The 27657-nt window shown below is 40.4% G+C and overlaps 1 protein-coding gene across 3 annotated transcripts; it reads left to right on the top strand.

Annotated features, from left to right (window-relative positions):
* The first annotated feature begins 213 nt into the window (after nt 1-213).
* Nucleotides 214-25991, top strand: ssh2b (slingshot protein phosphatase 2b). 3 transcript variants are annotated; one of them, XM_028596234.1, is made up of 15 exons: nt 214-485; nt 4558-4601; nt 19308-19420; nt 19529-19593; nt 19682-19803; nt 19895-19960; nt 20110-20175; nt 20383-20577; nt 20678-20771; nt 20879-21007; nt 21384-21430; nt 21632-21778; nt 21930-22130; nt 22366-23419; nt 23956-25991. In XM_028596234.1, exons 1-15 carry the CDS (start codon nt 423-425, stop codon nt 25255-25257), a joined length of 3708 nt encoding a protein of 1235 aa, XP_028452035.1. In that variant the 5' UTR covers nt 214-422; the 3' UTR covers nt 25258-25991. The 3 variants fall into 3 exon arrangements, with proteins under 3 accessions (XP_028452035.1, XP_028452034.1, XP_028452032.1); XM_028596233.1 differs by lacking the exons at nt 214-485; nt 4558-4601 and adding exons at nt 16663-16735; nt 17327-17540; XM_028596231.1 differs by lacking the exons at nt 214-485; nt 4558-4601 and adding an exon at nt 17111-17540.
* The last annotated feature ends 1666 nt before the right edge of the window (nt 25992-27657 follow it).

Genomic DNA, 27657 nt, shown 5'->3' with positions numbered 1-27657 from the left:
CATTATACATTTCTAGAGTAACCCTTTTAAGACATATTTTCTGAATGTAATTGTTGTAGGGTGCGATGACAACGGAGGTAAATATTTACTCATCTTAACATGACACCACTAAAACAGTAGCGGCAGATTTATTGTTTGAGAGACACTAACGTTACTCATAGCTGCTTTGTTTTTGTCCAGCACACATACGGTTAATCGGGATTGACAAACTAAGGGTATTTGCGCATGCGCAGGTGGCGCTGACAGAGGAAACAGCCGGGGAGTAGCTAGCTAGTCAAATAGACTACGGTCAGAGAGAGAGAGAAAGGAAAAACGAGAGAAGACCAACAACCCGGGTTCAGCTGGGGTTTCTCCCCCTCAAATCAATTATGCTCGTCTCGCCGCTGCTGCTTCATCTCAGGTGTCCGCTTCCCGGTCGCTGAATGGCGCTGGTTACCGTGCAGCGTTCACCGACCCCCAGCACCAGCTCCAGCCCCTGTGTTTCGGTAAGAGCTGCCTTTATTGAACCTTCCTCCACTACCACTGTCACCACCACCAAACCAAAGTCTCTTTGCTATCAAAGGCGACTCGAAGCTTCATTTCCGCTGTCTTTTTGTCGGCTTTCTTTTACTGTCTATGGCTGCGGACTGTCATAAAGTGCATAGCCTTTGTACTCCTGCGCATGCGTGAAACATAGCTGCTCATCATTTTCAGTTACATTATTAGTGTCGTTTCTCGCGACAAAGTTAACCTGCTCGGAAATGTTTATTTGTTTGAAAAGGCAATGCCGTTAGCCTTCGAGCAAAGGACAGCTTCCCCTTCTGTCTCCACTCACTGTGGTTCCTGTAACTGTTATGCACATTTAAGTTCCGCGAGTTCAAAGGTTCAACTGGCAGTTAACGCTAACGTTATTAACCGTTAACGTTACTGACTTTCATCGACAGTGTGGTGGAAATTGTTAGGTTTATCTGTTAGCCAATGTGACAGCAAATTATACTGCTAGCTAACTAATGGATCTTAGTTGCAAAATTGTATTTAAGCTATCTACCAAGAATTATATCATGCATCCGCTCGTAATAAGCGCCTTGTGACACGCATGAATGCGGGTATTTACGCTTGCGTTATCGCGTCAACATGCGTGAGAAAGACACGTCCACGTACATGTAAACACAGTTTGTCTGTCTCCTCCCCAAACTGTCTCCCGATCCTTTCCTGTCTGCATGCACGTTTCTCTACGTGCCTCGCTGCCTGCCTCTCTTTTCGTGTGTGTGTGTGTGTGTGTGTGTGTGTGTGTGTGTGTGTGTGTGTGTGTGTGTGTGTGTGTGTGTGTGTGTGTGTGTGTGTGTGTGTGTGTGTGTGTGGGCAGGTAAGCAGGCAGGCAGGCATGTACCCATGCAAAGCAGAGGAGCAGGTGTTTTCCTGTTGCTGTTCTCTCTGCTTTGTGTCTTGTTTCTACAGAAGCAGGGAATCCCACCAGACAATCAGGAAGTTATATACAAGCATACCCTCTCTGTGTCCTATTATTATTATTATTTATTTGCAACTTTGCCCACAATGGCCTAAAATACGTAAGGGATAACTATCATGGTATTAGTGAATATAAACATTATAGCAAAATCTTTAATTGTTGACAACTTTGTCTTGCTTCACACAGTATGTGTTTGCATATTGCCCAACCCTACAGTAAAATGAAATTACTGGTTGGCCAAAAATGCTACACAATAAGAAAAGACGGTTTCATCTGTTTCCTTGCAAGTTGAACCTACTAAATTTGTTGGTAAAAATGTGTTACTTTCCTTAACTATGTCCCAAATTACAAACTGCAGTCAAGTTATTTTTTTTTACCAAGAATGTCAGTCACAAACAATTTTTGAGGACTGTGGTCTTGAAAGGTACCCTATTCTTCACACCTTTTGTATTCTCTGAGTATAACAGGTTCTGTTAGTAGGCATAAGGATAACTGTCTTGCTTTGTACACACACACATTTTAGGCAATTAGTTCTGTCATTCAGAGCGACTCAAACTATATACAAGAGTAGATGAAACAACAGTGTTTAGATTGTCAACATCAGTAACAATCAGCATCAAGGAGTACAAAGTAAGGTTGTCACAATACCAGAATTTTAAAAACATTCTTTATGCTGGTATTATTATTAATAGTATGTAAGTATTTGTTTTGTCTTCACTAATGCTGTTTAATCTGTGCAGCCTTGGGTTGAGTATCTGATTGTAGATCTGTTTTTTTTTTTTTATTGCGTCGTTATTTTCTATACAATCACATGTATATTTAATGGAGATAGTACTTGTTTTAAACAGGTGGCATCGAAAAAATATCAAAGTATTGATACTTTGGAGTCGACAAACTTAGTAAGAAGTCAAAGTAAATTAGTTACAGTTTCTATCCTTTGACTGATGTATGTTAGATATGTGATGGCGAGCCAGAAAGACTATCATCACAACAGGAGCTTTAAAAGTAGAGGAAGAAGATATGCATACAGTATGTGTAATTTAGCAAGGTGAGGCAGACAGAGGTGGTGACGGATGTGAAGCGTCTTCTTGTGGAAATATGCTTTCAAGTTGCAACCCGCACACACATACGTGTGTGTGTGTGTGTGTGTGTGTGTGTGTGTGTGTGTGTGTGTGTGTGTGTGTGTGTGTGTGTGTGTGTGTGTGTGTGTGTGTGTGTGTGTGTGTGTGTGTGTGTGTGTGTGTGTGTGTGTGTGTGTGTGTGTGTGTGTGTGTGTGTGGTCTCTCATGAGGTGCCTGCTAGCTGTTTTTTCTGCACCATCTTTACTTGAACCTTATGTTGGACTTGTCCAGTCTCACTAGTGTGTGTCTTTTAGGAAAACACACACAGTGTACTAAACGTTTTGCCTTTAGGGGAGAATCCTATACTTGTTTTAATTCGGTGACTCTGTGCTGTATCTTGTGACTCCCAGTGCAGCACAGACTTGTCTCTTGTCCTGCAGATCCCTGCCCAGCCTGCACATTCAGACTACACATTTCCATAAGCTTTGGAAAAATCCTCTCACATTTCCATATATGTAAAATCTAAGTGTGTTTTCTCATCCAAACAAAGTTTGGGTAATATGTCACAATGTAAGACACAACAGCTGAAACTCTGTCAAATCTAGCGACCTAAAATATAAACTCCACTACTATGTAGTTTACAGTACAAATTAATTAAAATACTTTTTTTCAGAGATATCCCCTTACTCATTCTCATGGTTGCTTTACATATACAATCAAGAATCTGAATGCAGAAACCCTTTTGGACACATTGGTTCCAGCGTCACATACTTTACATGAGGTGTTCAACAATCTTTTTGAAATACCTCTTGTGCTATTGAGTTGGAGAGCATACATTAAAAACCTGCTTTGGATATTGTGGCTGAGAGAGGTTCTGCAACAGTGTCACAAGATCTGGCAGTACATTTTGGTATCCAGACACTTCCCTACTTTGTTTTAACAATAACTAGTCCAAAACTTAACAATTCTATACTGTGTCACACTCGCACTGGAAAATAAATACACCTATACATTGCACACAATTTGCAATGGCTACATCAAACATTGCTGTGCATTCACACATAAAAAAGAAGTACTGTGATTTGATTTTTCATCTATGTCACCAGCTACGGTCAGAGCAAAACACATTGAGGCAGCCCTGCACAAGTTCATCTTTTTGTCTTTTCTCATCAACCAGTCATCCACTTCTTTCTTTTATGAAGCTTTTAATGGTTTTGTAATTTTGTTAAAGCCTACATACAGTGTAAACAAGATAAGTACCAGTCCCTGCACGATAAGTGCCAGGTGTTAATCTGCCACTAATCCTTAGCCCTCTCATTTAGCAAAGCTTCATATTCCACATTGTGATTTGGATTTGTCAATTATTCTCTCTTCCTCATCTCACTGTTTGTTTTTTATGTGTGAATGTGTTATTCTGTGACCGGCCACACCTTGAAAACAGACTGAGGTCATTTTCCTGGAGAGTGCGCAAATTGAGTTCAAGCTGAACTCGGCTTTCCCCCGTCTCTTTGCACTGCTGCTCTCTGCTGCGGCAGTACTGAATACCTGGATGCTGGTTGCACTTTTAATGTGTTTGTGTTTGTGCATGTATATGTGTGTGTATTTGTGAGTTTGGAAATGCACAAGCTACTCTTTTTGTTTTACACTCGGACTTTATTCATTTATATTTTGTCTCACTATTTGTTTGGTTTAAGTGGAAGTTTATTTAATGTTGCTAAAAGATTTGAAGGTGGGCTTTGCTGTGTGTGTGTGTGTGTGTGTGTGTGTGTGTGTGTGTGTGTGTGTGTGTGTGTGTGTGTGTGTGTGTGTGTGTGTGTGTGTGTGTGTGTGTGTGTGTGTGTGTGTGTTAATAATAACACACTTTTATAAAAGAAGTTACACATATAACATATACAGATATATATGCAATGATTGTAATGCTACAACATCCAAATAATATGTTGATTTTAATGTAATGTTGTGCCCTATCTCCAAGCTCAATTGTTGAAAGTCAAATCATGTGCTTTATTACACATTAGTAAATGTCATTTTCTCATTTTTCCTCTTAAGGAGTCCGGTAGTGGGGAGGATGACCGCCGCTCTCAGCCAAGGAGGTAAGTAAAGATTTTGAAGCAACACCTGCTCTGTCTCAGACAAAGCTTCATCATCTTTCCCTCAGTGACCTCAGCACAAAAAACACTTCTTCCTGCTACCCCACAAATATGATGTGCAGTGGGATTTTCATAAACCAGGAGTTTAGATCACAGTGACATTGTACTGGAGATGTAGTGCCAGGCCGAGTGGATAAAGAGACAACAGGCATCGACTGAAGTGTCTGATCAGAGGGCCTGTTATTTTGCTGCCCCTGACCTCTGACCTCGACATGGCCCGACCTAGACCAACTAGAGAGAAAATAGACTTTACCTGAACCACCACTTGTTGATTAATCATGAAGTGTCTGGCCCTGCAAGACTTCCTTATTTTACTGATACAAAGAGCTGCTGTGCTATTGTAGCCTCACAATCCTGGGCTGTCCCTTGTTGCCTCTGGCATTGAACTGGAGTTGGAATCTGGTTTGTCCTGTTTCACTCAACCACCATTTGTAACTGGTTTTATGGTGCGTTCTTTTTGTCTTGTAATCGCGACTAGTAGCTCGAGTGAGACGTCACATCCATGTCGGAAAACGAGTAACCATGGGTTGTTGCTTTCTTTTTGTCACACAATGAGTAACACAATAAGAGTCGAAGAAAAGATGGATTTTTGTAACATTTTTAGTAACATTTAGGATTCTATTCACCCAGTTATTGACATATTACACAAATATATTTCACAGTTTGATACATGAAAATTACGTTTTGATTAACATTAATGTTGGGCTACTGCTCTGCTTTCTGCTCAAGGCTCGGTTTAAAGCCGTTGTTGTCATATAGCAACCGAGCGTCTCTAGCCAATTTCAGCTGCACAAGCTACAAAATAACTAATTAGGTGGTATTTAACCCCTAATAAGACTGTAGCGACATGCCTATAGGTAGCAGTATACAGTGCTATGTGTACAACTTCTTCATTTGGTTACAACAAAGACAAAAGTGCTTAAAATTGTAGAAAACCACAATGTTTACTACGTGTGATGCACGACGTAGCCATCTTTGAAAGTGAACTCGGGGTCCTCTGAGTTCAGACGACTTGACGAGTTGTATATACGACCTCGGTGGCGTTCTTTTTGCAACTTCCGGTTCCTAACTCCGGAAAACAACTCGTAAATCAACTTCGGTGGACAAAAAGAACGCACCGTGCAGTGGTGCGTTCTTTTTGTCTTGTAATCTCGACTGGAACAACATGAACATCATATATAGGAACAAGACACTCTTTATAGAAAACTGGTTCAAACATGATATTCTACTGGTATCCCAATTATTAAATAACTCAAATCACATTTTATCTTATGACGACTTCACCCATAAATTTAATTTCCATCCTCCAAGAAAAAAATTTGATATTGTAAACAGAGCTATACCCCATGGGATCATCACCCTGCTTCGATATAAGACAGATCTGGATCAATTTAATATATCTCTCTCCAGCAATATTTCAATAAATGGTCTATCTTTCCTAGACAGAAAAGTCAACAACAAAGTAATACAAAAACTTCTATGTGCAAAATCTATCTCTGCCTCCAGATACAAATGGGCCCCCTTTATATGAAAATATTAACTGGAATAGAGCATGGAGTAACCCACATAGGTTTTTAATTACAAACAAAGTAAAAGAAATATCATTTAAAATTCTTCACCGTTTTTACCCCTGTAACAAGATTATCTCTAAATTTATCCCTACCATAGACGAAAAATGCAGCTTTTGCTTTATGGAAACAGAAACAATAGACCATTTATTCTATAGCTGTTCACATAGCTCTTCTCTGTGGAATGATATACAAGGTTTCATTAATGGACAACTTGGCTCAAACATACATTTATCTAATTTTGATATCTCGTTTTACTTTTCTGACTCCAACTCCTCTGTACAATATATATAGTCAACTTAATAATTTTGCTTGGAAAATTCTTTATTCATAAATCGAAATTTATGAAAAATAAACCTCTTTTCAATGTCTTTAAACTTGACTTAAAAAATTATATAGATTGTATTTCTGGATTAGAGGGTAAATCAGCATCAAAATGTATGCAATGCTTATCTGATTTAATTTTATAATTAATTTAACTGATATTTAATGTATGATACTCTGGCTATGTACCTTTTTGTTATTTTTATTCTTTTTCTTTCTAATGTTTCTTATCTTTTATGAAAACATGTTCTTTAACAAAATGAGTTGTGTTCGACAAATCCAATCTATTTGTTTTGACAAATTGTAACAAATATTTTGCATTTAAAAAAAAAAAAAAAATTAAAAAATCGCGACTAGTAGCTCGAGTGTGACGTCACATCCATGTCGGAAAACGAGTAACCGTGGGTTGTTGCGTTCTTTTTGTCACACAATACTACGAGTCGGAGAAAAGATGGATTTTTGTAACATTTTTAGTAACATTTAAGATTCTATTCACCCAGTTATTGACATATTACACACATATATTTCACAGATTGATACGTGAAAATTACGTTTTGATTAACAGTTGGGCTACTGCTCTGCTTTCTGCTCCAGACTCGGCTAAGTTGGTTCAGACGACTTGACGAGTCGTATATACGACCTCGGTGGCGTTCTTTTTGCAACTTCCGGTTACTCCGGAAAACAACTCGTAAATCAACTTCGGTGGACAAAAAGAACGCCACCAGCGTTCAGCAATTTCCGTTTAGAGCTTACTGTGTTTATTTGCTCTAGGTACACATGATACCAGTGAAGATTAGTTGCAGTAACACTCTTACTTTTATCTTTGTTTTATTTTGCCCTAAATTACGAAATCCTCTCATGTACGAGATAATGAACTGGCTCACTAGCTGCCCATTAGAGGGCAGTAGGCTCCCTGTGTGTCAGGTCTGTGTATTTGGGTCAGAGGATCCAGGGGCAGATTGGTAGCCCCTCCCAAAGTTCAGAGCGCCAGTCTGTGTCTGTCTGGTCATTGGAGCTCTGTGCCATCCAGCTGAGAGAGCTTTCTGTATTTGTGCAGCTGGGAGTGAAATCTATATTCACATAGTGGCTCTGTGGGTTTGCACTAAGATAGGTGTCGGATCAGATGTCATTTTCTTTTACTGTATTTTGTAAACTAATACTATTTTAAATGTGTTGTTTCTAAATCCTAAGATTATTTGACCATTGATGCGCCCTTTTCAATCAAATACACATTTGGCTAAATGTGACGGTTTCATTGGAAAGCAGGGGTCTTCTATGGAAAATGTAACACTATGACCTTGTTACTTGTATGGACATGCCATTACATTTTTTTTCAAAGGATCATATGAATATCAAGTTCCTAGTGAGGAGCTGGGCCTTGTCTTGACTTCAGAATAACCTCTTTGAATTGCTTTTATACCAGTGAGGAGCTGTGTATAGTATACCAAATTATACAGGCTGCAGAGGCCCAGAGATACTGTAATTTCTGAATGGTGGAGTGTTGTTGGATGTTGATTCATTTACTGTTGTTTGAACTTGCTTTCTGGTCTTATTGCTCTGGGTAGTGGCTGACTACTTCTCTTTCAAAACATTACCTAGTAAGTTATTGACATTTCCATAGCTGTTTACACACAATAATTATGTAAGACATCACATTAAGTGCAGCTCTCCACTCTTTGTCACATTTGCTGTCCAACTAACAATGCACAGAAAGTAATGGTTTTAAGTTATATTTCTCAAAATCAAAAAGCTAATTTCATTTGTTTAACAATTGTCTAGTGCCATTACCATCAATAAACTGTTCACCTTCCCCCACACCGCCCTCACCAGCATTGCTAGACTAGAAGGAGGATAAGGATTAAATGAATAAAGTAGACCTCAACTACATTCTTCAGAAATGTAAACAAAGTTTTTGCCAGCTGACACACACCTCCTACTATAATAACTATACTATTGCTTTGCTTACCCACACTAGCTAACGATCAAGTGAGGGGTTTTGCTATGGGCGGGGTTAGCTAGTCCCCCCAAATCACATTTGATTGGATAAATTTGTTTTACAGGAAGAGAAAAAAAGAGGGATTTTGTTATTTAAAAAATACTCAAATGATTTTAGACCCGCATATTTAGCATAATTGTAGCAAGAGATAAATGAACAAATAACACAGGGACACAGGAAACTTGTAATCTATTCTTCATTTCATTCCATTGTTCCAAGCTTTAAATGAAGTGAATTCATATCCTGATGGTCTCAGATGTCTTGGCAAAGAGGCAAAAACATTTCCATAAAATTGAGCCTGCCCACTGAAACACTGAATTAATGTTCCTAACTGCCTATGTCTGTGGATGTCACGTGGTAAAAACCAGCAGCTGCTGTAGAGCTCAACTCTGACACAGGTAGTGATATTCATTCGGACTCTTTTAGGCTTTAGTGATGTAGTCTGTCTGTCTCTGTGTAAGCAGGGCCTACTGCAGTGCTGCTGATTAAAGTCAGTGACATCAGCAGAATAGTGACATCAGCTGAAGCAGCAATGCCACTGGAGGAACAACCGAAGAAAGAGGAATTTATTATGACACCTATTTCTGGTCTTTTATAATCTACATAATTATTTAGTCAGATGGGAAAAAAAGTGGAATCATTTGGATTATTTTGATTTAATAGTGTTTTTTCTACTCATTTCCATTTACCTAACCGTTTAGTTTTTGTGCCTCTAAGACCAAATAAATATTTTTTACTCACTGATGTAATCTAATATATGTTGTTTGGCACATTGTAAGACTGTAAATATTCAGATTGACTTCCTGTCTGTCTTCCATAATACATACAAGACTTAACTGCTCATTAAATAGATCCTAATCAATTATTTGTGTGTGTGTGTGTATTGAAGGTGTTGGTATGCTTCAAATCCATAGAAGCAAATGAAGCAAAGTACTGAGTAGCCGTTGGTGTGCTGTATTATATATGTGATGTTGTAATCACTAAGGTGACTGCCTTTTGTGTTTGTTTACTTGACCTGGAGACATAAGCGCAACGAGGAGCGTGAGGTGTCTGTATGCATGTAACAACCACATCCTGGCCTTCACTGCTTGTCATTGGACAGTGTGAATTTCAGCAGTCAAATGAGAGAACAGTGAGGTGGAACTTGAGAGATGGGTCCAACACCTCAAACAAGTGTATGAGGGATGTTGAGAGTCCATGGACAGGGTTGGAGAACAGGATCATGGCCCAGGACTGTAGCTAGACCTATAATACCTTTTGTAACAGATATTTCCTTAATTGACGAGACCAGTTAAAGAAAAAGTATAAAGAGATGGAGGTGATTTTGCAGGGTTAATGTGAGAAGAAAGTAGGGCTGGGCAATATATCGATATTATATCGACATCGATATGAGGCTAGATATTGTCTTAGATTTTGGATATCGTAGTCATTGTATCCGCATTATTGGTGATTATCAAAACTCTCCTTGTGTTAATATTTTGTGAAAGCACCAATAGTCAACCCTACAATATCGCTGCAATATCAACATCAAGGTATTTGTTAAAAAATATTGTGATATCCGATTTGTTCCATATCAGCCAGCTCTAGAAGAAAGTCAGTCAGAGGCTGTGGTGGGGCAAGGAGAGTTGAACAGGAAGCAGAGGTGTAGATTGCGTAACTGTCAGATTAAACAGCTACTGTCAGTCAGTGATGAAGGCCTCCTGATGAGTATTTAAGTCTCATTAGTAGGGCTGGGTACCGAATTCAATACTTTTTAACCACCGACCGAATTGCCTGTAAAGTATCTCATCAGCGTCAGTGAGCCAATAAGCATGCAGCATGCTTCTACCAAGATCTAATAATGTTTGGCTGTCTAACGTTACATGTCGTAGAGACACGCAGGAAAAAATCTACGTTGCGCACAGAGACAGGGCTGAAAAATAAAGTTTTGTGCCGTAATGTTGTAATTTTTGTAATTGTTTTATAAAATTGGTATCGAAAAAAAGTATTGTTCAGGAACCGGTATCAAAGTCACAGAATTGGTATCAGTACTGGTATCGAACATTTTTGAAGGATACCCAGCCCTACTCATTAGTGTTTCTTTTTTCCACTTTAACATTCACTGTGTATATACTTACACTAAACTCCTGACTGTCTGCTGTATATCTCCTTTAATGCTTGACAGTATTGTTACACCATCTAGTATACATGCTTTGATATGTTAAACCACTAAGAGGAGGTCAATGTCTGTAACATCATGGAATAAATCGACCCACTTAACCTACTTCATTTTGCTACGGCATCACACCACTGGCTGATTGATCAAGGGCCGCATATAAGTATACAAAAACACACAGCTTATGCAGCATTAGCAACAGGCCACAGATGGACCTAACAGAAAAACACCACTGCAGTTGTTGTTTATCCTGTGATATGAATGAGCAGTCAGGTGGTTGCCACACATTCACCCCCAGTTTGTAATCTATCCTATAAATTGAAACCACAAGGCATCAACAAGCAGTGTAACCAAGTCTAAGGTCAAGTTTCTCCTCAGTTCACAGGTCCCCTGATGTCTCCTCTTTGATTTCTCAATCCTGTTTCCGTTGTGTTGTTTTGCTGTTGCTTGAAGCAGCGGCACATTAAGGTGTCAGGTGTCTCAGACTCTGGTGAAATTTTCCCTAAAGGTACAGACCTAGACTTGGTTACACAACTTCATTACAGACATCACAAGTGTAAGGCTGTGGCCCACACTCTCTAGAGGATGCCCCTCTGGGTATGGGGAGTAATTAATGCTTAAAGTGTTGTCATGGAAGCTGAGTTATGATGCTGTCGTCACCATGAGAGAGAGAGAAAATTGTCAGTTGGGTTAGAAGTTATTGACAAAAATTACACTATCCTATAACTAGAAGACCCTTTCCTGGCAAATAGAGACTGTCTTTATATCTGCTGAGATAGAGAAAATCATGTCATGTTGTGTAGTTCATGAAACTGAACTTAATTTTAGTCTAAAGTTAAAGGTTAAGGGATTGCTTTGTTAGTTTATACAGTGTTATTTGTATGAGACTGGCAGGCTGGAAAGCTGTGGCCTGTAGAATAAAGGTGCAGAAGCTTAAAGTACATTGAGATTAGGGGTGTAAGAAAAAATCTATACACTTGAGTATCGAGATATTTTATTTAGTAATATTATTTTTATTTTTTTAGTTTATGTCCAAAAATATTCATGTAAGACAGTGGTTCACGTTTATGTTTGGTTTAAACCCTCTACCGCTAGTTGTGCCTGACTTTTTGCTAGAAGCTAACAATGTAGCGATGGCTGAACTTTGGCCTACTTTAGCAAATAAAAATTTGCAAACTGGCAGTTTGATTTTCTGTGTACTGAATTGTTTACCTAAAGTAAACGTCTTTGACTTTAATGCACATCATGTCTTTTTTAAAATATAAATTTTTCTAAAATTATACTTAAAAAAAATCCCAATATATTGCCTTAGGCACAGTATCGAAATATATTGCAATATATTGAATTGTGACCCATGTATCGTGATACGTATCGTATTGCCAGACTCTTGCCAATACACAGCCCTAATTGAGAGTGAGTAATTACCCCATAGGATTACATTGTAGCCCAGTGCAAGGACTGGACCAACTTGTTGTGGGGAAATAGGGTCCAGGTTAAAATACACCAAAGTTCCCCTTTTAATGTCACCGATATGACCAACCACAGCTTCTTCAAGCTAAAAAAAAAAGAAGAAGCTGGTTTTACTTGTCATAACACAAAGCTCAAATCATTCACTGAACTTCATTCAGAAAAGAAGCATTTTAAAGGTTGTTTTGCTTGTCGTCTTGTGGACAGACCTGGTAAATTATGAATTCAGACTTTTTACAAATTGTCATGATTTTGTTATTTTGGCATAGGCCTACTTTTTATCAGTTTATTGCAAATACAAAACTGCAAAATCTGTACCTCAAGTGGCAGTCATCCAGACGTTACGTTTACTTCCTAGAGAAGGTAGTAAACATTGCCATGCTTTTTGTTTCTCCAGATGATATTATTAATCCAGACATGACGCCGTTTGATTTTCCGACACATCTGGGACTTCCACGACCGGTACAAAGCAGCAATAGTGGTTATTTCGGCCATATTGATGACGGAAAGAAACGTTGTTGGTGCCTACAGCTCTACACCGTCGGTATGCGAGTAACACAAATAAATACAAATGGTCCCAATATGATCCTGCAGTGAAACTCGCATGAATGGTGCAACGTGAATATTCGCTTTGCCTTTGGTCTGAACACGCCATGTGATGTCACTGCTATTTATTTTATTTCTGACATCTTAAATGTGAAGCCACGAGTCAATGTAAATGTATAATAAATGTTTTTAAGGGGCATATATGATCACCACCAGTGTTGGGAAAGTTCACTTTCTACATGAACTAGTTCAAAGTTCAGTTCACAATTTTTAAAATGAACTAGTTCAGTTCATAGTTCATACTTCCAAATTTTGAACTAAGTTCACAGTTCCAAAAATGAACTAGTTCATAGTTCTTTTTTTCCATATGTTGCTGCGAGTTATTATTTTTCAAAATTATTGCCACAGCCCATATAGAACCACAGACAGCAATTATTTTATCAGTTTTAACACACAAACTATGCGTCAGATTTCATCTTCATATCCAATCAGTTCAATGTGCTGTTTCAGGTTTGCTGTGGATATGACTGAAGTACGGATTTTCTTTTTGAAAGCCGGCGGGCAAAGTTTGCACAGAAATGTAAGATTTTTCCCATCCTCACTAGGGCTGGGCGATATGGACCAAAAGTCATATCCCGATATATTTTGGCTGAATATCGATATACGATATATATCCTGATATTTTTTCCGCAAAGTGAGAGCAAATGTTCAGTCAAAGTCAAAGCCAAATATGACATGTCACATGTAGTTTCATAGAAACTGGCTATTTCTGTGAACAGTTGCAAAATCAAATGAATAAATAATAAACAGGTTTCTTCACCTGGTTCAATGCTCAGCTGTTCAAATAACAATAAAATGTAAACATAAATACTGTATAACAACAGGAGTACCTTTTTTGAAATCAAAGCTCCATAAGGTTTGTTTTAGTTTTTTCCAACGTTTTAAATTGTTACATTTTTCTTCTACACATTTTCCGCGCTTATTTCTACGTCTCATATTTTCTAATTTCTGGCACCCTATTGAACAAAGTTAAACTGAGAGAGCGTGCCATTCACCAGAATGAATGAGTTCACAGTAACGTTCATCAGGCAGTAATAGGCTACAGTACATTCAGTTCACGTTCGCCCAAAATATGAACGAGCTCATGAACTATCATTCAATGAATGCGTTCGGGCACAACACTGATCACCACATCCCCTGTTCAATCCTGGCCAGGGTTTCTATCTCCCTCACCCTATCTGCTTCTCTAAAGTGAACTACCTAATAAAGCCTAAACAATATTTACAAATGGACAGTCAAGCAAATAGCCTACTGTAAACATCAACTCAGAAATCCTAGAACGTGCCATATCACGTGCTATACCAAACCTAAATTTAGTGTAATGCTTGATGTACCATAGTAAGGTTTTTGGGATTTTCTTTGACTTTTGGCCACATACCATGCAGCAGAACATGGCTGAAAAATATATCTGCTATACACATGTCCCTCGCATTATGCTCACTGCATGTGTACAGCACATATATTTTCAGTAACTTCCTGCTGCATGGTATGCGGACAATAATTTCCCCAAGCTACATCAGGAACAGTTGGGACTCAAAGTGCAAGGAAACACTGAAATGCAGTAACATCTTGAGGCTATTCAATAAACTTGAGTTTACAATAGCTGCTATTTAGGGCTGGACAATTAATTGAAAAAAAAAAAATTCATATTTCCCATGACGATAATTTCGATAATTTTATTTCTGTTAATAGGCCTACTTTCTCCTTAAAAATATTCTACCGCGTGTGCAGGGTCCAAAATTAACACTCGCCAGTCACACTACCTTCTATTTACTTATAGCTAGCGTTTAACTAATTAATTAGCTAGTAAGTGGCGATTTTTGGCAGCCAGCCTTCCAATTGAAAGCACAGGAAACAGAGTATCATTTCACCTTTCCGGGCAGCTCTGACACACTTTCTGCACTTTGTGTCCGCGGACTGCTGTAGGCTTGTACCGGTGTTTATGTTCTGTGCATTGTCGGACACATGCAGCCACTTTTCTGAAATCGCTTGCGGGACTGACACAAGTCCACAGAGGTCCGCAGCATGTATGTCCGAGCCTGTCTCCAGCGCCTCCACCGCAGGTTGTCAACTGTGTGTCTGCCTGGTATACTCTTGGACGGCCGGTGTGCCAGTTTAGCTGGTGATCCTGTTAACTGGTGATATTTGCATTATGAAATCAGTGAATATTCAACAAGGCCCGGCCTACTTTTGAAGAGCGTTCTGCTCTGCCTCCGCCCCTCGAGTGCCAGAGGTTCACATTTTCACAGAGTGTTTGCAAGTGAGACAAAATAAAGGATATCGCTGAAAACATCACCAGTTTATGTGTAATACATGTCCGTTTAAGCATTATCCACACAAATACGACACATACTGTATGAACGGAAAAAAAATAAAACAAAAAAACACTGGGATCTAGCTGGGATTCGAACCTTGGATGTCATGGACAAAAAAAGCTGACTGATTAACCACCACATCATCTATACCACTACACTACACACCACTGAAAAGGTTTTGTGATTTCTATCTATATATTGGACTTTTAGTCTAAGTTAACACAGGTTAACATAGGAGAGAAATATACACCCATGTTAACTGGTGATATCACAATTTAACATGGGCAAATGCAAGCCTCAAAACAGTAAAGTAGGTTCATATTTGCCTCACATACCGAAAACTAACTGATGTACAACAAACTGGCATGACCCCGCTTAACACTTTATTCCGTTTTGGGGGTAAAAATGAAAACACGTCAGTCATGCGCAAACGTTATCACTTATCATTGTAATTAATGTGTAGGCCTATCTCAGCACAAACAGTCTCTTTCAACCTGTGCCACAAGTCAACTGATTATAGTTGTGTTTAATTTCATTAGACCCATATTAGGAATCTGAAACAGCAACATCTGAATGTTATCAAAGTCTCTCAGTACATCAAAGTTTTGTAATCCTATACCATTATGACCATTTTGTGTTGTCAAAGTAGGCCAGCAAATTATGCGTGGGATGAAAAAAGTCAAACTCTGAGAAAATAAGCTTCATATGTCGTTCACTTCAAATCACTACACTTTTGCTGCAACTCACTTCATAACTTAACCGAGACTAAGATAACACTAAGTCGCCTGAGAGAAAACGAGGATCAGCACTTTGCTACAAAACATTCAATGGACATATGGTCATAACAATAGTGCATAGGCTACCATAAGACAAAAATCGCGATTCTGGGTCTACACAGACATACCCTAATATGGGTCTAATGAAATTAAACACAACTATAATTAGTAGACTTATAGTTAACCTGTGTTAATTTAGACTAAAAGTCCAATATATGGATAGAAATCACAGAACAATTTCAGCGGTGTGTAGGGCAGTGGTATGGATGATGTGGAAATTAGTCAATCAACTTTTTTGTCCATTACATCCAAGGTTCGAATCCCAGCGTTTTTTATTTTTATTTTTTTCCGTTCATACCGTTTGTGTCGTATTTGTGTGGATAATGCTTAAACTGACATGTATTACACATAAACTGGTGATGTTTTCAGCGATATCCTTTATTTTGTCTCACTTGCAAACACTCTGTGAAAATGTGAACCTCTGGCACTCGAGGGGCGGAGGCAGAGCAGAACGCTCTTCAAAAGTAGGTAGGGCCTTGTTGAATATTCACTGATTTCATAATGCAAATATCACCAGTTAACAGGATCACCAGCTTAACTGGCACACCGGTTTAACTCGCCGGTCCTCATCAATATAGTTTCATGTGTCACGTGGCTCTTCACAAGCAGAAAAAAGAGGAGCTTAAAACGCAACTTGCTGGTTGAAAGTTAGGACTAACAAGTTAATTAGCAGTTAAGAAATAGATGGTATAGCCCAGGCTATACCATCTTTATATTTTTATCATGCAAAAGACGTTTTTTAAAACATTTTCAACATTGTTGAATCACATTTTTATTTTTTATTTATCGCGTTCATTCATCGCTATCGAGGTAAAATGTGCAATTAATCATGATTTTGATTTTAGGTCATATCTGCAGCCCTACTGATATTGTAAACTCATGTCTAAATACATTTTGGGATAGTTAGTCACGTTAACAAATTCAATGCCAGTAGAGTCCTTTTTAAGTCATTTTATGTATGACTTTTCAAAAGAATTAATTTAGTTTTCTTACACAAGAGTGTTGTCAATTAAAGTAATGTTGTTGTCAATGGCTGTCGATGCTTTCGCTTCTCCTCCTCCCCCCCTTCTCACTGTGGCACTAATAATCCCTCATACCGCCTTCGACAGACTGCTGTTTTCACCGATTGGGCCATGTGTGTCTCCTCCCCTCCCAAGGCAGTTTTTTTACCGCAGCCTGCTGCAGACAAACGAAACATCACTACAGCATGTGCTCAACACGATAACATCTTTGCCGTTTCTGAATATTAGGCTACATTACCGCAATTTTTGAAATATGTTGTTTTATATCGTGTTTGAGGGATCATTTCATAAACCCTAGATGTCCATTAAAAGCAACAGATCAAAGTGAAACTTCGTTCTACGTTATCACAACTAACGTTAACGCTAATCTTACTGGCAGTGCGGAGTGACCCCGTTCAAACCACCACAGCGACTATCGATAACTAGCCCGCTTCTGTGCGCCCTGCCCCTGCAACCAGAGCCGCGATGCCTCCCGGTGTTGTGACCGCGCCACGGAGCTCATCCGCCGGCTGCTTCTGCGCCTGCTGCGGGGTGAAGATGAGACCTTATTTCACCGAGAACTCTGTAATCTCTCAGGGGGAAATTTATCAGCTGTAAGTTTACACTGTGTTTAGGGCCCAGGCTTTCTGTATCAAGATATTTAACTATGAATTGCAGTGACATATTGAGGTTATTGTATTCTCAGTGAGATGCCTAATTAACGCTGCTAGAGTCTGATTTAGTTTAGTAGGCTAGTTATAATATCAGTGACTGGTTGCCCTTTTTGCTGACTTGGAAGCATACTTGGACAGTCCCTTTTATATCCTGTCTTGACACATGTCATATTCTCATTTGCCAGACTTTCCAATATGTGGTTACAGTAATCTGGTATGACAAAGGAATGTGGTTTTCCCATGATGACTTAAAGGGAAGGATATGACAGCACAGGAGCAGCAGAGTCAGTGGCTGCAGGAAGACGTTTCCTTCCCTTTGCTCCATGTGAAATGTCTGCCAGATGCCATACTCATCTCCTTATGTGCACTCTGCAGATTCACCCACCTTTTTTATGCATCTTGAGGGGGCACAGCAGCAATGGTACACAGTGTACCTGTGACAGATATATATTCTGCCAGCCAAGTATCTTCAGAGAACAAATGCTGGAAATGAACATTGAAATTTATTGGCTGTTTGATCAACCAAATCAAGACATAGTTTACTTGAATAAGATGTCTAGTAGAGTCTGTTTGTGCATTTACACTTGATGAAAGCTCAGCTTTCATCCTGTGTCTTCACATAGGGTAAAATATTTGGGATCTTATAGGATGGCACACAACACAGTGTGGCAACCAGAAGACACATTTCTGGTGTGCACAAAATCCCTGTTGCTGTTGATCCCTCTCTTGGCCTCAGGATGGCGACATGGCATAGAGGCTTTTACACTAGCAAGTGAAGAGTTTCACTGGGAGACAATACATGCTGACATTCATGTTATGTGACTTTTTTTAATTCAATTTAAGATGTGGTTTAAGACTGTTTAAACAAAAATGTAAAAACTATCTAACTTCCTTGTTTCTAATTCTGAAATGTAAGTGGATACTTTTAAAGGGATATGCCACCGTTTGTTGAAATAGGGCTTATCACGGTCTCCCCTAGGTTGTTGTTTTTTCCCTTGGTGACTCAATACGTCTTCGTCTGTTTTGCATCCTGTCTTCTTATGACCATGTCCAGTTCAGTTAAGCCAGCACGTTATTGGAACCAGCTGCTGTTTGTTGTAAACTGCACACTGAAGTGTCTTGAGCTCATAAAGGCACATAAATCCCTCCAATTATTGTTTGTACATGTTGTTTGTACAGGATGGCATGTGTATTTTCTAAGAAAACACAAGATTAAATCACCATTATTGAAACTCATTCAACTTTCAGACGACAAAATCCCTCATACTCAATATTCAGCAGATGTTTTCATAATGAAGAACCAAAGCTTCTGCTTCATTCAGTTGGGTAATAAAAGACCCCCCCCCCAACACCAGAAACAGTAGCCTACATAGAATTAGTTTCATTTTTAAATTGTCAGAAAATGGTGACAAATTGCTGGTGTTTTTATATCACTTGTTTTGTCCGACAGTTGGTTTACTATCATGTAAGATGGAGAAAGGCAGAACATCCTCACATTTGAGAAGCTGAGACTGGGCAATAATTGCTGATTATCTTTCTGTCGATGAACTATTACATTAATACACTAATTGTTTCAGCTCTACAAACTATACATTTGCACAAAACCACTTTTATTTTTTTTTTATTTTTTTTGAGCCAATTGTATGAATCTAATTACTGTTCATGGGTGGTTCTCACTCACTTTATTTTTTCTCTCTATCTGTCCAGCATTAGTGAAAGTTTCCTGACAGTTAAAGGAGCTGCTCTCTTCTTACCTCGAGGAAATGGTTCCTCTCCCTCATCTGCCTCTCGCTTCTCACAGCTGCGCAGCAAACATGCAGGTGACTATCACATGTGCTGTTGGTAAAAAGCTGTCATTTATTCATAACTGCAGTGCTTGATCAGACACTGATATAAGGTGTTTTTTTTTATTACTTTTATCTCACCAGGAGACATCCAGCAGCATCTGCAAACCATGTTCACTCTCCTCAGACCAGAGGACAACATCAAACTGGTGGGTACACACTATAACGCAAACACAAAATTCGGTCTTAAAGGTTGTCAATTGGTTGTCAAGCCATCAACTGTTTTTCCTGCTCCAGGCGGTTCGTTTGGAGAGCGCCCACACTCCGATCACCCGCTACATGGTGGTGGTCTCAACCAATGGTCGTCAGGACACGGAGGAGAGCGTGGTGCTGGGAATGGATTTCAGTCCTGTTGATAGGTGGGACAGTAAGATACACAAGCTTATATGTGTCTGTTTTGATAATGTGCATAAAGTTGTAACAGAGACTTTGTTTTTCCCCCTCTCCCAGCTCATGTTCTGTAGGGCTGGTTTTGCCCTTATGGAGCGACACGTTGATACATCTGGACGGAGATGGGTAAGAAAATATCCCACGTGTTTTAATCACAGAGCAAACACACACTTAGCACCAGGCTGCGAAGATGGCTGACTGTCTTTTTTTTATTTTTTTATTTAATGTTTTTGTTTCATCTCTCGCCTCTGTGCTCCCTCTTTTCTTGCTCCCAGGGGTTTCAGTGTGTCAACTGATAGCAGAGTGCATGTATTCAAGCCGGTTTCTGTGCAGGCCATGTGGTGAGTCACACTGCATTAATTACACGACTTGGTAGAAATGGATATTCATACCTGACCTTTTTACTGTTTGCAAGTGTTTACCTTGGTATCTAAATCATGCCCCTGCCATTTATTTGAAAGTTTATTTTTCTGTCTTGATCTCAAACTCTCTTTTCTGCATCTCCTGTCTCTCAATCTCATTTTTCATTCTCAATTGCTCACTCACAGGTCGGCCCTCCAGTCACTCCATAAAGCATGCGAGGTGGCTCGTTGTCACAACTACTTCCCAGGCAGCCTGTTCCTCACCTGGGTCAGCTACTATCAAAGCAGGGTCTACTCCGACCAGGCACGCATCAATGAGTGGAACACCATGCAGGATGTGCAGTCACACCGTGCCGATTCACCCGTGCTTTTCTCCGATGCGTAAGTATCCAATATCTCTTCACTTTTTATTTTCTCCCTCCCCCTTTTTGAAAACTATATTCCTAGACAATATAATTATAAATATGTATTGTTTCTGCAGACCTACAGAAAGAGAGCTGACAGAGCGTCAGATCAAAACCAGTTTGAGGGAGATCATGATGCAGAAAGACCTTGAGAATGTCACCTGTAAAGAGGTGAGTCAGTGCTTCAGATGCTGGATTTTGTAGATGCTCCAAACGGATGCATCCATTTTTTTCATTGGTGCGTGCGTCTGTGTTCTCTGGCTGGATGTGTTCTGTAGATCCGAACAGAGCTGGAAATGCACATGACATGCAACCTGCGAGAGTTCAAGGAGTACATTGACAATGAGATGATTGTCATTCTGGGCCAGATGGACAGTCCTACGGAGATCTTTGATCACGTCTTCTTGGTAGGTTGCACCTCCAGAGTACCACTGCTGCATTTGGCACATTTGGCTCATTATGCTGAAATCCACCAGATGAAGAACTGCCAGAACAGCTAGATCACAAATTAATCAAAACACTTAAGAGAACGTTTCTTAGTTCTTTTAAGTAAAATGTATGAACATTGGTTGTACGTCAAGCTTAATCCTTGTCTGGGAACCTGGCAAAATATGAGATAGTCTTGTATAATTCTTAGTTTCTCCAAATTTGAAATTACTTTGTTTTTGTTTGGTTTGGAGTGCACTTTGAATGTCAGGCATGCCTTGCAACAGGATTTAAGCATTATGAAAAGCTCAGTTGAAGGCTCTGAACTAGGCTGAGGATTGCTTTTGTTTCCTACAGGGATCTGAGTGGAATGCATCCAATTTGGAGGAGTTGCAGAACAGCGGGTAAGAAGGGGGACAAAAACAACAACACAGTATGAGCTGTATTTAAGTCTGTAAAAATATGAAGTATTATATGATAAGACCAATCATTTTGATTAAATTAAATGTTTGGGTTAAAACATTCTTCAGTCTGTTATCCAAACACGCTGCACTTCCTATCATCTCTCTCATCTTCTTCTAATCTTTCCTCTCATTCTCACTTAGGGTTCAGTACATCCTGAATGTAACCAGGGAGATCGATAACTTCTTCCCCGGTGTGTTTGAGTACCACAACATACGTGTTTACGATGAGGAGGCCACTGACCTGCTTGCTTATTGGAATGACACCTACAAGTTTATATCTAGAGCTAAGTGAGTTTCTGATGAATGCATGTTCTCTTTTTTTTTTTTTTCTGATCTGCTCGTCATTTTTTTAGGAGTTAGATCCATTGAAAAACTGCCTTACAGAACTGTTAATAGGCCGATATGCTGATATGTGCTTGATTCTTCATATTTACTCCAGGAAAGCTGGATCTAAGTGCCTGGTGCACTGTAAAATGGGTATAAGTCGCTCTGCAGCCACAGTGATCGCTTACGCCATGAAGGAGCACGGCTGGGATTTGAAAAAAGCCCTTGATTACGTCAAGGAGCGTCGAGCTGTGACCAAACCTAATCCCTCTTTTATGAGACAGCTGGAGGAGTATCAGGGCATACTGCTTGCCAGGTACCCACATTAACAGTACATTTAATATGGATTTGTGTTTGTAGCATGATGTCAACACTGCATGGAGTGTATGATTGCTAAGGCTAACGAAACCAAACTATCCGTCAGGATGAAACAAAAGGCTCACACAGCCAAATCATATTTATCTGTGACACAATACATTTATGTGCATGTTTATATATTTGCATGGAGGATAGGAGTGACTGTGCCATGTTTCTTCCCACCCCTCCTACAGCAAGCAGAGGCACAACAAACTGTGGCGTTCTCACTCTGACAGCGACCTGTCTGAGCACCATGAGCCACTGTCTAAATCTCATGCCCAACCGCATAGCCTGGGTCGCTCTGACGCCCATTACCAGGCCAGCCGCACGTCTGATCCCTCTGTGAAAGAACTGCTGGATTCACTGGGAACTTCGACCACCACTGGCAAAGCAACACACTCCACCAGCCAGCCTGATACTGGCATCCACTCCAATCAACTCAGCTCTTCGTACTTTCAGGGGGTGGCAGCTCCATCAGGCAATGCTGAAGCTCGAAGCCTTAAGGCTCCTTCTCATTCCGCTGAAGTCCAAATCACCCAGTTGGACTCCCCCTGTCCCGAGCCCACAGCTGGCTCTGTGTCTCTGTTATCTCCTCCACTCTCCAATGGCTTATGTGACTCTGTGGAGCAGCCCTCATCACCTCCTCTCTTCCAGCCAAGGGCCGCCACTGTGGTGCCTGAACCTCAAAAGACAGACATGGTGACTATTGCACAGAGTGTTTTAGTGGGCCAGCCTCACCCGCCTCCATCTTTTCACCACCTCCCCCCCTCCCCTGCCCCATCCCCAACTCCAGTCTACATGGATGAGGTTATCAAACCACAGGTGTTGTCCTGCTCTCTGCCTGTGATAAAACCAATGCTAGTGTCAGTGCCTGAGCCCATGACAACACCAAGCACACAAAAGGCTGGACCACAATGTCTGCCTGCACCAGTGCCTGTCAAAAAAACAGACTGTGACCAACAGATGTGTGGCTTGTCTTTGGATGGTTTAGCAGCACATCCTCCCTCAACTAGTGAATTAATCAGCTACCCCAGTGCCATTCCACAAGACGACGAGGTGTTGATCGGCCACAGCGCAGATCACATTAACTTTTTCAGTGCCAGAGAAAAGTTCAAGGGAATGAGTCAAGATGATAAAACTCACTGTGCTGCGGTGCAGCAGTCGCCCCAGCTGAAGAGTTGTGGCAAGGAACAACCACTGCCTCAGGAGGTTTCCACTAGTGAGGGGAAGGTAGAAGAGAAAAGAAAGGTAAGGCTACTGCCTGTAGCAAAACTTTTCCGAAACTACTGTACACTTATTTCCAACACCCATTATCGTCTATGCTTTGGGTCACATAGACTTTCTTCAGAGCTCAGGCTCTTCTCATGCTCCGACGAAGGTCTAAATTTGGATGTTTGGAGATAAGTGTTGTAAGATGTTGATAAGATGTTTTGATCTTTTTTTCAAGGCTATGCTTGTGTAAAATGCCCAATGATATAGAGATTATCCAAATAATTCTTAGATAGAATTAGAATTTCTACGACATTTGGAGGTGTATTGACCTGATAGCAGTTAAATTTGGTCTCAAATTATTCATTTGTTTGTTTAGCTTTTGTTTTCTTGAGTCCAAGGTGCCACCTGCTGGCAAAAGGTGAAATGCTCTATGCAGAGTATTTGTCACTTCAGAATACATTTTACTTGAATGTTTTTTTTTTTTTTTTTTTCTGTATTGATGAATTAAAAAAATGTTTTGTTTTGTGTTTTAAACTAAATTATCTTTTATACAATCTCTCTTTTCTTTGTAGGAAATAACCGTCTCTGTGCAGGTCACAGGACTGAAGCCTGCAGTGCACACAGAGCCTCAGGGCCCCCAGGACCAGGAAGTGAGGAAGATGAGGCAGCAAATGGAGGATGGAGATGTTTTATCACAGAAGGAAGCTGAGAATGTGAAAGAGGAAGTGAACAACAAAGAGGAGGAGGAGGCAGCAGTGCCTGCTCGTCTCTACAGCGATTGGACGAGGGGGTCCGTGCGGCATGTCACACGACAGCTGGAGCAAAGAATGAAACAGGAGCATGAGACTGTGTCACCTTCCTCATCTCCACCGTCCCTCTCCCGCAGCTCCTCCGGCTCTCAGCGGCGTCCACCCAGTGTCCATGCTGTTACACTGTCAGATCCACAGGATGCATCAATTGGCTTGCAGGTGTCAGAAGTTAGCACTCTGCAGGAAGAGCAGGATGATGGGAAGTTTGAACCAGTTAAAAGGGAGAGTGGTGATGTAGTTGAGAGGGGGGCACTAGGAAATAAAACCGGAAGCACAAAAGGACACAAACTCCACTCTGCTGATACTAGATTGCTCTCTACCTCCTCTTCTTTCCACCGCTCTGTCCATTCTCCCTTTGCCTCTGTGAACTTCCTGTGTTTGGAGGGTGTGACAGAGTTGGAGACGAGCACAGACTGGGACTGCTCCACAGAGGGACCTCATGGTGACGTCATCATGAGGGAGACATGGGAGACATTGTGCGAGCTGGGTGCCTTCCTGCAGCAGGTGAGCATGGATGGAGCCTGCAAGGCCAGATGTGTGGACCAGGTTTTTGGCCTCAGTGCTGGAACCAGGAAGCGAGGGGGCGCTGGCTTGAAGAGGGTCAAAGAGGTAGAAGCAAGGATTCGCCAGGCTGGACTGACCCCTCCATCCCTGATGAAGCGCTCAGCCTCTCTGGCCAAACTAGGCTGTCTGGAGCTGCTAGCCAATGACCTTAGTGAGTGGGAGTTCAGCCGCTCCTCTGTAGCTCCGTCCTCCACAGAACCTCCGATCCACACAGCTAGCGATGAGTCCAAGAAGCAGCGGGTCCACAACTCTCCTTCCTCAGGCGGCCAGCAGCTAGAAGTCCTCGGGACTGATGCAGAGAGGCTTTCTGACGCTGGAGAAACCGCACCAGCAGTCTCTCCACCATCCAGTCCGCAGAGAGGACAACTCCCTAACTCTGACCAAGATTCTCTGCATTTGCCTGGGCTGACATTTACGGCAACAAAGCAGCAATATGGAAGGACTCACCCCCTGAGGCGGCTTAAGAAACGGACTGCTAGTACCCTCTACCACACCATGTAACCCTCATCAAGTGTGTTTGTGTGTGTGTAAGAGAGAGAGAGGGATCATGCACACCTGTGAGAAATGGAAATCAAGTGCATAATGTTGGATTTATTCAGCAAAACAGACCAATGCCTCTTGCCTTAAGGATATGTTAAGAAGTTTCTGTACATTTTATTTCCTCTGTGAAATCCGAGATATGAGATAATTTTTCAGTGCAAGAACAGTGACAAGGCTATGAAGGGTCCGGTCAATTGAAATTAAAACTAGGAATCAAATTTGAAGTGCTGTGTAGTATATAAACTATTTTAGAAGAAGGCATTCAAAAAGCAGCAAAAACAATCATTCAAATGTATAACTTGTTTCAGATGTTAATATGCCTGAGCATGCACATATTCTCTCTTAACATCATTGCTGGTTCCACCATCATGAACTTGATAATTTACTTGATCGTTGTTGGTTCATTCAATACTCTGACTTGATGTTAGGTGGAAGGTAGCCTCTGTTTTTCTCTTCTCATTCTTTCATGTCTCTTCATCAATATTTGCTAGTTGTGCTGGGTAGCTGCCATGAAAATGATACAGCTGGTGCAATCTGACAAGTAATTTAATCTGACTAACATCATTTCAACATCCATACTTGTCAAACCTGCAGATTTGGTTCAAAATGGTCATGTAAAGATTAGTTTATATCCTTTGCGTTCCACTTCTGGGATTGCTCCGGTGCTGCAGGAAATTCCACCGGATTCCGTTTCCTTCTGCTTTCTTTGTGTTAGAATTTTAAATTCGGTGGATTTATGAGGACTATTGTTTACTACTCCTCAGGTCGCTGCAGGGTAAATTGAGACAGCTAATTAGACTATCTGTCCAATCGGAGTTTTCTCTCGCACGACTATTTTGCCGCGGCTCTGTGCGGAGTTTAGACCGCCCATGACGATTCTGATTGGTTTAAAGAAATTCATTATACCAGAGCACGTTTTCCTCCCATCCCCGAATGCTGTGTGGAGTAGCCAGACTCTCCTTTAGCACGCTTTGGGTCTGGCAAAGTGAGACTATGTAAAGATAAACTTAGTACATAGTACTGACAATACCAATCATGTCATTTCTGCTGTCTGGAGACTGCTTTTAAACATGGGTTGTGCTAGCAGCAGCGCATTTAAAGACAAAGAGCTCAGGTCGAACCGCAGACACAACAGATTAGTCTTTTCCCCCAAAGAGAGGTGTATCCAGAGCTGGTGACCGGAAACTGTAAATGGCTGCATTGTTGTGCCGTTTATTGAAAAAAAATGCAAAGAGAAGAGTAATGCTGTTTTTTTTTTTTTTTTTTTTTTTTTTATTTTAAGTTTGTTTTGACTACACAATACCTCAGTAAGTCTGAACCACATCTGACATGCACAAACTTCAGGCTCTGGATTCCTGGAATGTCTCCGTCGGTCAAAAACAATTTCAACTTGTCTACTCTATGAACTGAAGTAAACTCGTCTTTCATGTCCTCTCACAGTTCTGATGCCACTCAAACTAGACATTTAATGTATGTATTGCTGTGTGGGAGAAAAAGTAGGTTAGGGGATTGGGAGTTAAAGGCAGAGTGTATATTTGTGAGTTTTCTGCTATGTTCTCTTTGGGATGTAAAGGTCTATATTGTGAGTGTTGACATTTTAGGAACTGTACATGTTTTTATATCTGGTTTGTGTCTGTGTGTGAGTGTGACTGTAGCACAACTTTACCATGTGGGTATGTACTTTTCTTCTTTTTTTAAAAAGTAATTCTCTCTTTTGTACACATTTTAGGAGTGTGCCTATGACTGGCAAGTGAAGCTGCTCTGCAGTCTATCAAATTTCTGTACAGGGAGGTCTGTCATACATGCACTTTACTCCCTTTTTAATTTTAATGTGGCTTTTTTATGTATGGTTGCTACTTTTGGGGAGCATGCTTAGTAGCAGCTGTTGGGTATGCTGATGTATTGTCAAAAACTGGTTTTCCTTTGGTTTTTTTTATTTTAACCTATCAGTGTAAATATTCTTTTATATCATGTGCTTCAACTGTGACCATTAAACAATGGAAATCATTGAGTCTGTTTTGCTGTGAGTCTGTGTACAGTAATGTAAAGGTCATGACATAACTGATGGATTAAACAAAAGATGTGTTGAATTTTGACATTTCCGAATATTTTTATATTTTATATCATTTAGTCTATAATTGTCCAAAAATAGTAAAAATGTCCACAATTCAATTTGCTTATTTTGCTCGCCTGACCGTTCAAAACCCAAAGATATTCAGTTTGCTGTGATATAAAATGGATAAAAGCAGAAAATCATTAGATGCAACCATTCTGCATTGCATACATGTAAGGGTGTCAGAGGAGCACGTTCACCATGAATGTGTTAACACTTCAGAGCAACCAAACATTGCATTTAAAAAA

The sequence above is a fragment of the Perca flavescens genome, chromosome 13 (assembly GCF_004354835.1).
Source record: "Perca flavescens isolate YP-PL-M2 chromosome 13, PFLA_1.0, whole genome shotgun sequence".
Classification (NCBI taxonomy): domain Eukaryota; kingdom Metazoa; phylum Chordata; class Actinopteri; order Perciformes; family Percidae; genus Perca; species Perca flavescens.
This window is presented reverse-complemented; position numbering and strand designations above follow the sequence as displayed.

What these genes read in the sequence shown, in the direction of transcription:
- ssh2b (XM_028596233.1), top strand. Translation starts at nt 17,413, where the DNA reads ATGCCTCCCGGTGTTGTGACCGCGCCACGGAGCTCATCCGCCGGCTGC. An exon ending in CAGGGGGAAATTTATCAGCT is followed by an intron (nt 17,541 to 19,307) that starts GTAAGTTTACAC and finishes CTATCTGTCCAG; the next exon opens with CATTAGTGAAAGTTTCCTGA. An exon ending in ATACATCTGGACGGAGATGG is followed by an intron (nt 19,961 to 20,109) that starts GTAAGAAAATAT and finishes TCTTGCTCCCAG; the next exon opens with GGGTTTCAGTGTGTCAACTG.